We start from the raw sequence: 12,334 nt of genomic DNA on the forward strand, positions 1-12,334 counted from the left end.
AGTTTCTTCAAGGTGATCCAACTTCTTTATTGTTTTGTTGTGACTTCTTACACCTCGTCCACTTGGGTGTTTTTCCTCTGCCTAAGCGCCTCTCTTCCAATCAAGATATGGTTCCAATTTCTTCTTTATCTGCCTTGTCAACTGCTGCTTCTTCATCTAGTTAAGTTTCTACTCCTTCCCTCTTTAACTCTCCTCTCCTCAAGCTTCTTTAAGATACAACTCTAACTTCTTCAACATCTGCTGCAACTTCTTCTACTTCATCCACTATTCATCCTCTGGGTATTACCTCCTTCACATCAAGATATGGTTCTAATTTCTTCTTCATCCAGGTCATCAATTGCGGCTTCTTCCCCTAGTTAAGTTTATACTCCTTCCCTCATCAATTCTCCTCTCTCCAACATACAGCTGTGGCCTTTTCTTCATAACACTGTAACTTCTTCCACCTAGTTGATAGTGGTGTTCTTCCTTCCAGTAAGCGACTCATCTATCTGATCAAATAAGTCATTCTTCTCCAAGTAAACAGCTCAGTCCTCCTCTCTTTTTTCTTCCTTGAGATATGGCTCAAAATTTCTTCTTTTCCACTACAATTTGTTCTGGCTCAAGACCTCTTCTTACTCACAATCCTTCCTCCTAATTAATGACCAGTAGAACCACACTGACACCATCTCATTTTGAAGTAACATTAAAACCCCAAGCATGAAACAAGACTTTGAACCTTGGGTTTAGGTACATTCTCTTGTCCATTGGCAAAACAAGTGAATCATTATAAAGGTGCCAAAGTCTACAAGAAAGCTTGCTTTGAGATAGGAATCAAATGCCAACATGGCAATGCTATGAAGCAACAAGAACAATCATGTTGTGAAGCATCATATAAAAAGTTGAAGAGATAGCAAGGGTAAGATATTATTAAGGACTCAGAAGGATATCAACAGAAACATAGTTAGACAAGAGAGAGGAGCAGTGCTTTTCAAAGATAGGGTGTAGCCGTGGTGGACACCAAGCAGATGATGGCAGATAAATGTCTTCAATAAATTGATGGGGAAGGAGAGGGAGGGAAGCAAGGGAGCTAGACAATGGTAGAGTCAAGAAGGGTCGGATGAAGGGTTGGACAATGGTAGACAATGCTAGACATGTTAGGACCATGTGAGAGATTAGAGCGGTGAATAGGCGCAACATGAAAATCAATTTGTAAATACAAGGCTTAAATATTTGTTAGCAATCACAAATCAAAGATATAAATCAGTTGAAATAGAAACAATGATACATTTGAATCCCCTACTAGGTTCCTACTCCACACCATATGCCTCGTAAGATGAGTCACTCCCCAAAACCCCTATACATAAAAAGCTCTCCTTGCAAAAAGTGGGGAAACCTCATATAGAAAATTTTATCATACAAAGATGAGAAATGAGCACAAAAGAGAATCATAGATAGTAAGATGAACATGCCAAAAGTGTCCTTCGTCGAGGTCACTTGTAGCTCTTCAAAACAGTAGACAAAATGCATAGGACAAGCAAAATATAATGAATATGCGTTGTTATTCGAAGTGGCTTCACTTCTCTATTTATAGAGCTAGTCAACGAAACATCCGTTGGCTCAAATTTCCTTGCACAGTCAACTGAAACGTCGATCTTAAACCTCTATCCACGATGACTCAAACTATACGCCATCAACTCGATTGCCATCAGTTGACTACAATGCATCCAGTGGACTCCACTAAATATTGCTTCAATCTTTTCTTACGATGATTGTGTCTACAGTCAACTTAATCCATCTTCGGTCGACTCAGATGAACAAGTCTGTGACAGTGTCTTTAGATTTTCAAACGATTGTGTTTTCAGCTGACTCCTTCAATCATAAGTTGAGTCACTTTGATAAACCTGCAACATTTTCACCATTGACATAATTCCACTCGACTCCAACTATCATCAATTGACTCTAATTAACATCAATCAACTCAAATCTCGTAGTCATGAACTTTATGTTACAAAGGCAAAGTCATTCGACCATTCTAGTCGATTCAAATTCAAATCACAAATCCAATCAACTAGGTAGACACTCAGGTAAAGTCAGAACAAAACCCTTCTATACACAAAGGGCATATTAGTAGTTGACCATAAAGTCTTAGCTATTCAAGCATTCTCTCATCATTCATATCTAACATATGTTCCCTCCCTCGACTCCTTTATAAACATCCAGTCGTTTAAAGCTCTACATTTAAGTCTTGCTCAATATAGGTACTTAAGCCATCCATCTAGCATTCCCACAGACATGTAGATTACCTTCAACATCTGTCTTTGCGAGGAATTCCCCTCCAAGATTCATCTGCCAAGAGCCACTTGAACTACTAACAACTTCTTCTGTTGGACTTTTCCATAACTATCAAAGTTTACTGTTCTGAGACTTCTCATGTTGCCAATGAACTCTTCTTTTCCATAATTATCTAAAGCTCACTTCTCTAGGACTACTACCAGTCTTGTTGAACATTTCCTAGTCAAACTTAACTTACTTAAACTTGTCCAATCTTAAATTGTATTTCCTAAGTTTCTACATAAACACACTTGACGCATATCTGAACATAAATTAAGCTAAACTTCAACCTTTTATTATTTGTCAACCACATTAACACCATCTCAAGCATAACTATACCAACGGTCTCCCTTTTAAGTTAAGCCTTTTTAGGGCTTGATTCATAAACCATTTAAACTGGTGCAGTAACATAAGAAAATCAATAATTCATAAAATAAACTTTTAAGTAAAATAACACCTTTTCCCTCTTTAATAGCTTTCTACCTGTACATTCAAGGTAAGCTACTAATTCAAACTTTTACCCTTTTATTCTTTTCAAAAGAGTAGGTTACTAAGTTAATCTTTCTCCCTCATTTGGAATACACAAAAAAAATAGTTTGAAAATAGAAATTCCATTCAACTTGATAGAAAATATGAAATTAATAAGAGGATTAAAGCATCTAACTCAATAAAAAACCAGATGAATATCTTCTCCCTAAGGAAAGCTCCCCTTCGGATTCGTCTCCCTCAAGGTAGATCTGTCAACATAATAACTTCCATATTTTTGACCAAGAGAGTTAGCAATAAACTATAGAAACAACATACTGTTATTGTTTCTCTTACTTCAGTCAGCTAGATTGGCCATTCAATCGATTAGTCACACCATTCAATTAGATAATGAATTTTCAACAATACTTGATAATTTCAAAAACACATTCAAAAACATATCAAGAGAATGTTATTTTTAACATACAAATTTAAAACATAATCAGATTTTTAAAGTATAGACAATTTTCAATGATGATCAGGTGAACTAAGTGTGTATACAATTGTACACGGGTAACCCATGATTGATCATTTGCATGATTTTTAATTTTTTGATGCATTGACCCATCATACCAAACATCATGTTGTAACTTCATCGTCCCCACGGGAGTGCCCAGTTGGCTAGAGGGTAGCAAACTTGATACAATAGGGCAAGGGATCAATTCTCGATGGGTGCATACCCTTGGGGTAAAAAACCCCTCCCACCCTCTCGCCACTTGGTGGTTGGCTATAAGTTGATCCCGTGATTTATGTCTCTTCACATAACCTGGGGACAGATTGTGAGAGGCGCTTGGAGTGAGCATAATCACTTTTTGCTACAATGTTGTAACTTCATCGCCCTAGCATTTGATTAGGTTTCTGCATGGCTTAGTACACAAGCAATCATACCTTAGGTTTGTTTTCTTAGTAAGATGTGATTATGGTTATATCCTGCCCAAAATTAACTGATTGTATCATTCCAAATCAATTACAAAAGGTAATTAAACAAGAAATAAATAAAAAATAACACATGTAAAGACAAGAAAATAATCATCAATCAATTTTGTTTATTCTATGCAATATTCATGTTAGAGGTTTAGTAAACAAGTTAAAGTCAATATAATCAAGTTCAATTTCTCCCTTAGCTATATGATATGTAATAAAATGACGTTTTATATGAATATGTTTAGTTCTTGAGTAATGTGTAAGGTTTTGACACTTTCTTGTATTCCAATCTGAAATAGTTAAGGTGTGCATCATTCATAAAGTTATGTCACACACTCTCCCATGACTACATACTGAGGTAGTTGATAGCACAACACTTGCAACTACAACTAACTAGAGAGCATCCCAAGATCTAGCACCCTCCACTAGTACTCTTCTTATCCAACTTGCAACCCACATAGTTGGAAGTATTCTATAAGGTCAAAAGTACAAATCTTTGGATACCAAAGACTCATGTATCTCAAGATTCTAGGGGTTTGTTTTAATCATATAGCACTTTTATTAATTTGAAAACATGGTTAAGAAAAGTCAAATCTTTAAAACCAAGGGTTATTTTATAAAAATTTCTTTTATAATACTATTAAGAAAAGTCAATTTAACATCCATTTGAAATAGTTCAAATCTCTTATTTGTTGCAAATGCTAGTAACTTGTAAATGGACTCAAAACATGCTATTGGAGCATAAATTTCATCAGTATTATATTTTATACTAATCTAGCCTTGTTTCTAATTATAGATGCATTTTCATCTAGTTTATTTTGAAAACCAACTCCGTCCATGATGAATTAACTCTGTCATGGTCGGTCTTAAGCTCGGATAAAGAATGAGAGTTGTGTTAAGTTGTCAGCCAGCATTAAACTAAAATAAATGTTTAATAAATGAATCTATTAAACTATTATGCTAATACTAGATTATTCTTCAAAAGAGACGTGTTGCAGGATCCGACTGTAACATCTTGACAAAGATAACTACATCTCCAGAACTCGAGTATAATGATAAATATACAAGAGTTCGTGTTGCAAGGTCCGATTATAACGTATTGACAAGGACCGCTACATCTCCATATTAACTTGGGTGTAGTGTTAAATAGGCAAGAGTTTTCACAACATAGGTTGGATAAGAATAAATATTATAGAAAAACTAATAATCAAAGATTTAAAACATGGAACATAAGAACCCTCACTAGTAAAGCAATGGAAGTAGTAGATATTATGATTAGGAGAAGAATTAGTATTTTGTGTGTACAAGAGACAAAATAGATAAGCAAGAAGGCAAATATGATAGAAAACTCAAATTTTACATTATGGTACACAGGAAATAATAAAATAAGATATGGAATGGACATTATTGTAAATAGCTCGTTAAAGGATAGAATTATAGGAATAGGTAGTAGATATGATGATTAGGAGAAGAATTAGTAGTTTGTGTGTACAAGAGACAAAATGGATAGACAAGAAGGCAAAGATGATAGAGAACTCGGGTTTTAAATTATGGTACACAAAAAAGAGTAAAACAAGAAATAAAGTGGATATTGTTATAGATAGTTTGTTAAAGGATGAAATTGTAGTAGTTAGAAAAGGAGATAGAACTATAGCTCTCAATATAGTAGTGGAGAAAGAAACTATGAACGTAATTAGCATATATGCACCTCAAGTAGAATTAGATGAAGATACCAAATAAAGATTTTGGAATGACCTATATGAACTATTATAAAGCATGCCGCCAAATGAAATGATTTTAATAGAAGATATCTAAATAGGCATGTCGAAGTGAAAAATGAGGAATATGAAAAGGTGTATAGGGGTTATGGGTTTAAAATAAGAAATAAAGAAGAGAAAACTATTTTAGATTTTACAATAGCACATGACCTTATATTAGCTAATACGTTTTTTAAGAAAAGAGAAGAACACTTAGTCACGTTCAAAAGTGAGTATAATAAATCGCAAATTAACTTTCTTAAGGTTAGGAAGAGGGATAGAAAGATTTGTAAAGATTGCAAGGTCATCCCTAGAAAAAAAAATTTAACTACCAAATATAGGTTAGTACTGTCGGATATATGCCTCAAGCATAATATCAAAGGGCAGCCCGGTGCACGAAGCTCCCGCCATGCGGGGTCTGGGGAAAGGATCCATTGTACGCAGCCTTACCTTGCCTTTGGCAAGAGGCTGTTTCCAGGATTTGAACCCGTGACCTCAAGCATAATATCAATAGAAAGAAAATATACACAACTCCTAAAATTTAGTGGTGGAAGTCTAATGATGAGCAGCAAAACATATTTAAAGAGAAAGTATGAGTACAAGCATTAGGTGAAACATACAGTGATTCTAATATGACATGGGATAAGATGGTATCAAAATTAAAAATATTAGCCAAGAGTGTACTCGATGAGTTAAAAAGATATGCATACCAAGTAAGAAATCTTAACGATGGAATGAGAAAGTACAAGAAAAATGAACAACCTATAAGAAATTATATATTTGTAAGAATGAGGAAAACTTAAAAAATATATACAATAGTCAAAAAAGAGGCTAAGCAAGCAGGGAATGAAATTTTTGAACGTTATATCGAAAGTTAGATAAAAAAAGGGAAAAAGATATTTATAGAATAGCTAAAGTGAAAAAGAGAGGAAAACAAAAGATCTTATCCAAATAAAATGTATTAAAGATTCATGCAATATGGTACTAGTAAATGAAGGAGAAATAAAAGAGCGATGGAAGATATTTTCATTAACTTTTTAATGAAGGTTTAGGTGACCAACTTAACTTATGTAATTTAAGTAGGTAAATGAAAATTTTAAATTTTTATTGTAGAATTCAAACTTCAAAAGTAAAACAAGCATTAAATGGGATGCAAAATGAAAAATCGTTAAGTGAGATGATATTCTAATAGAGGTATCGAAGTTCCTAGAGAAATAAGATATTAAATGGTTTACAAAATTATTTAACAAGTTATTGAAAACGAAAAAAAATATCTGATCAATGGAGAGTAAATACTCTAATTATCTTATATAAGAATAAGAGAGACGTACAAAATTATGTAAACTATAAGGGTATTAAACTAATGAGCCACATCATGAAACTTTGAAAAAGAGTAATAGAAAAAAATTAAAAAGACTACGGTAACCAATAATCAATTTGGATTCATACCTGGAAGGTTGACAATAGATGTTATACATCTTCTCAGACAACTAATTGAAAAGTATCGGGAGCAAAAGCAAGATCTACATATGGTATTCATTGTCTTAAAAAAAAAACTTATGATAGAGTGCTAGAGAAATTATATGGAGAATTCTAGACAAAAGAGGTGTTAGCATAGCATATATTGAACTAATTAAAGATATGTATGAGGATGTAATGAACAAAGTGAAGACTTCAAGCGAATTAACTAAAATATTTCCAATAAAGATAAGATTATATCAAGGATCAGCTCTAAGTCACTATCTTTTTACACTAATCATGGATGAACTCACTGGATGCATTCAAGACAACACCGTGATACATATTGTTTGTAGATGATATTATTTTGGTAAATGAGACACAGGAAGGAGTAAATGTTAAACTATCTTGACGAAAAATACTATAAGTAAAAAGTTTTAAATTTTGTGGAGTAAAGACAGAATATATGAAATTTAAATTTAGTAATATTAGACGTAATGAGATAATTATTAAGATCAGAGATAATGAGTAGTCTAAAACTGAGAGTTTTAACTATTTACGATCATTTTTACAAAACAATGAAAAAATTGAGAGAGATGACTTAAATAGAATACAAGCAGGATGGTTGAAATGATGAGAGCGTCAGGTGTTTTATGTGATCATAAAATACCTCTAAAACTTAAAGAGAAGTTCTACAAAACGGCAATTGGACCTCCTATGTTATATGGCGTTGAATGTTGAGCTATAACTTGAACACATGAGTAGAAAATAGAAATTACAGAGTTGAAGATGTTAAAGTAGATGTGTGAACATACGAGGATAGACAGAATAAGAAATAAAAACATTAGGGACAAATCGAAATTATATCTATTGAGGGAAAACTCCAAGAGACATTTTTAAGATGGTACAGATATGTACTTAAATGATCAATAAATGCTCTAATTAGGCGATGTGAAACTATGATAAATACGCACATCAAATAAGAAAGAGAAAAACAAAAAAAACTTGATTAGCAACAATAAAACAAGATAAAATTTATTTAAGTATAGATAATGATATAGTAAGAGATAAAGCCCAATGGCGTAGAAGGATTCATATAGCCAATCCCACCTAGTAAAATAAAGTCGGTGTTGTAAATGACAATAAGCGATGGCAGGGCGGTTAGTCACCGCCTACCACCTCGACCGCCAAGGCAGTGCCTAGGCGATTGAATTTATTATTATTATATAAATTAAATTAATAGAATAATTTTATTAGGCTTAAATAAATAACTAAAAATAAAAAAGTTAATCTAAATATTTTTTAAAAAAATAAAAATATGTTTTTAAATAAATGTATATATATTAAATTAATAGGATAAATTAATAGGAAAATATGTTATTAGGCTCGTCGACATCTCTATAAACAATCGCCTAATAATTATAAAACCTAAATGATAGTCATCGATGGAAACAAAGGACACAATAAGCTAGAATTGAACAAATTAATAGATGCAAACCAGTCGACTGATAGTGCCACATCAACAAGACTACATCAAGATGAGGCTTTAAAATGGGGTCCATATGCCATAAACTATAATAACATATTGAGAAAAGTTTTGTTTTATTATTATTCTCGTTGAGCCTCATTCTCAAAACCCTAACCTCTATTGTAAACCTCCTGCACATATTGCAATTGTCTTGTAAGCTGTTTCACCACCTCTAGCATGTCACCAAAGGGAAGAAAATATAGAGATTTCCCAGGGTGATCCACCAAACAGATCATAGGTCGTGGACTAGAACCCTGAGGTTGCGAAACCATATTAAACAACTGCATTAGTGATTGTGGTACGTTTATTTGTTCTTTTTCATTGTTTCACTATTAATTTATTTTGTGACCTTGCAGGATCATAACAATAGAAGATCAAGTTTTTGTTTACAAACACAAGAATTATTCACCCCCTCTACCTCTAGAATTCACCTTATGATCTTGCACAGGTGTTGTCTAATCTAATAAGTTCTTTTCACTTCATTTAGTGGAGACCTCCAACTATATACTTTAATATAATTTTAGGTAATGAAGATAGTTTAGGATGGAAAATGGGATGAACATATGGTGTCAAATCGGACTCACATTTACATACCATGTTTAGTTGATCATATAAATAAGACAAAAACATATAATAAATTGGTTGGCCAAAAATCATGTTGTGATGTTATTTTATATTTTTTAAAAAAGTGAATAGTATATGTCAAAAAGAAAGCATTAAATGGACATATTTTTAGTTAACATTTTGAATCTTGATAGTTTTATGTAATCATTTTCATGGGTTGTTTATAAGATAACTACACAGCAATTAACCAACAAAAGGAACTACAATGGGCATCCTTTAAGTAGTCATATGAGAGTTTGACTTCTAGATGATTTAGTATGTAAAACTTGAAATAAATTAACATGCACGAAGCATAGAAAAAATTGAGATTATTACATAGAACGAAGATGCATTCTAGTAGCTTATATGCCAGGATTGAAGAAGTGCAAACATACCCGGAATAGCCACCTCCATGTAGGCAAAACACAACTGGCCCACCAGACCCAGCCATATAGACATGAAATATCTATCAATGAGCAACATATGGAAGAGGTGAAATGGAAAATTGACTATAATATTAATGATACATAACATCATAAAGATTAGTTACGTTATCTGAACCAGGAACTTTCACATCATCTTCTTTATCAAAATAATCTGACCATTGCAAGGGTGCATACTTTTTCAGCAAACTCCTGTATGTAGATTCTAATATATGGTTATATGTTGTACATGTATGCATAACTTAGTACAATTATTATAACCTCCACATAATTGAGGAAATTTAACAAGAAATTGTATATATTGTTACTCTGAAAAGCATCTTAGAACAGCCTTGACTAGAAGAATTACTATCTAGAAATAGGGAACTTGTCCAAGCTACCTTTGCTGGGTGATGGTTAATGAAACTGTTCGCAATATAAGTTCAAGATCATGTTTTGTCAAAAAATGGACTGCAATATGCCAGCAAAACTATTAAAAATCAATTATAAAGTAAGAGAGTAGTACAGTTTTCTTCTCGTCGTGTTCATTCTTTTGTGATTCAAGGATAGATCTGCGCTAGGTGTTTTGTCGAACAAAAAAAGGTTAGGTAGACGGCAACTGAATTATACCAATGAGAAAATGCAACCCTAGTCGGCATCTTAAAATCGTCTTTCAATGCGTTAACCGCCATGGAAATACGTCAGACTATACCATTGATCTTGAGTCTTATGTGCAAAGAAAGTTTATTCACCCAAACAAATGAAAACCTAGGAAACGAAGATCACGCGAGGATTTAAGCCAACAAAATTCGAAGAAATGGGCGAGTCCGGAAGGTTCAAGATTGTCATTTGATCTACTGATGGTGACATTGACACAATCAAATAATTATATGGTAAAATGATCTTACTGCGATGCAGGACGAGGAGGGATCGACGCGGGAGAAAAAACGGATTGGCCTCCGAGTTTGTCTTCTCCATCTCTACCATCGTCGGTCTCCACTTCCTCGCTTACTTCTTCCAGGGCGGAGAGGTTTGAAGGAGATTCCATGATTTTCTTTGATCTTTGCTCAAGCTCGACGCCGGTGGCGACGATATACCGATGCGGACCGTGTTTTGGGAGGAAATAATAAGTCGACAACGATGTCAAAGGTTTGGCATGACATGGACCGCAACTCAACGTGTCAGGACTGATTGAACCCAAAAAAAAATTAAAAAAACAAAGGCGAAAGAATAATTCGCTATGTGTTTACCACGCAGCTGCGTAAAAATAAAAAAAAAAATCACATTCACATTCTACCTCTTCCTTACTAACAATTAATTATTAATTCATTTATAATCATGAAATCGATCACGTAAAACCGTTAAAATCATAAATTTCAATTTTTATAAAAACTATTAAGTCATTAACAGTTAATTATATAAATAATCCAACAATAACAATCAAAGTATATTTCACTAGATCGATTATATAAATTCTTATATATTATTAGATTTTACTATACTATCATTTATATTTAAATAAATTTTATTTTATTTTATTATTGTTGATAACTAAGTCTTAATTGTTTTGCTCTTCAAGGTACGTTTGATACGACGTAATATAATCATACTTGTAATGTAATCAAGTTTGTAATGTAATGTAATGCAATCAAGATTACATTACAATGTTTGGTTGAAGAAATGCATGTAATCTTTGATTACAAGGCTGATTACATTACAGTATTTGGTGTCCATCATTTTCAGTAAGGAATATAATTTTTATTATTATACAATATCAATAATACCCTTCTATTATTTTCAGTAAGTAATATAATATTTATTATTATAAAATACCAATAATACCAATAATTTTATTATTAAAATTATTCAATATTTTGATGATTTGATATTCAAAAATTATAAAAAAATTATATTTTATTATTCAAAAGTTGAAAAAACAAGAGCAAGAGATGAAAAAATCACAAAATTGTGGTGAGATATATTTTGCTTATCTTCTCATCATCGTAAAGAAATAAAATTATGAAAACAACTCACAAGAAACCAAAAATCTATCCAAAGCTCAATAATGCAGTAGTTTAGAGCATCAAGATTAAAATAGATTTGCAATCAAATGAGTAATAGATAGGACAAAAGTTCACCACGTGCAAAACATGTTCTCAAACTTTCACTGAAACATTGTCCAAAGCAATACCCACAAAACCTACAAGTTGTACCACTCAAATATGTCCACTCAATAATGCTTTTATCCAAACTTCTTTCTCATCATCTGGTATAGTGAAGAAAATATCTGTAGTTTCACGGTCACAACCAATTTTTCTTGTCGCTTTATGTCGCTCCAACATGCTAAGGTCATGTAAGTTTGTTAAGACCTCATTGATTTTCATTCTTTTTTCAGCGCCTTCATCATATTCCAATGCTTTACTCAATCGGTTACTTGCCTTGTTAAGTTCTTCCCCAAGAATAGTTGTCGTCTCTCTAATAACTTGAGACAAATCTTTAATGCTCTCGCTCTTTCTCCTTTTTGGCTTAGAACTTTCTTCCTTCGATCCAAACATGAAATCTTGGTCATATGGAGCAGAATCCCCATCAACACCTATACTTTCATCATCATTTTCATTTGCAATTTTCTCTAATTTTTCCACAATATTGCAGGAACTTGAGCATCTTTCCCAGATGCACGATCTCCACCAAAGATGATAGAAAGCTCTTCATAGTAAGGCAATGATTTGTATCTAAATTGTTCTGCATTTGGATGAGTCTATAATAAAAAAATTATATTAGCAACTAAACAAAAGGAAAAATAGTAA

General features: G+C 32.9%; 1 protein-coding gene across 1 annotated transcript in view; it reads right to left on the reverse strand.

Annotated features, from left to right (window-relative positions):
* The window catches only part of LOC141813480 (uncharacterized), a 46,317-nt gene extending 35,689 nt beyond the window's left edge, over window positions 1-10,628 (reverse strand). The window contains exons 1-3 of the mRNA XM_074701448.1: window positions 10,436-10,628; window positions 9,656-9,740; window positions 9,501-9,571 (exon numbers count right to left, since the gene is read on the reverse strand). Of these exons, the coding sequence (XP_074557549.1) occupies window positions 9,501-9,571; window positions 9,656-9,740; window positions 10,436-10,575 (296 nt within the window). The 5' untranslated portion in view covers window positions 10,576-10,628. The remainder of the gene's footprint in view (window positions 1-9,500; window positions 9,572-9,655; window positions 9,741-10,435) is intronic.
* Between the last annotated feature and the right edge of the window lie 1,706 nt (window positions 10,629-12,334).

This window comes from Curcuma longa, chromosome 20 (genome assembly GCF_044706935.1).
Source record: "Curcuma longa cultivar G26 ecotype Majalengka, Jawa Barat chromosome 20, ITB_CL_G26_1.1, whole genome shotgun sequence".
Taxonomy (NCBI): Eukaryota; Viridiplantae; Streptophyta; class Magnoliopsida; order Zingiberales; family Zingiberaceae; genus Curcuma; species Curcuma longa.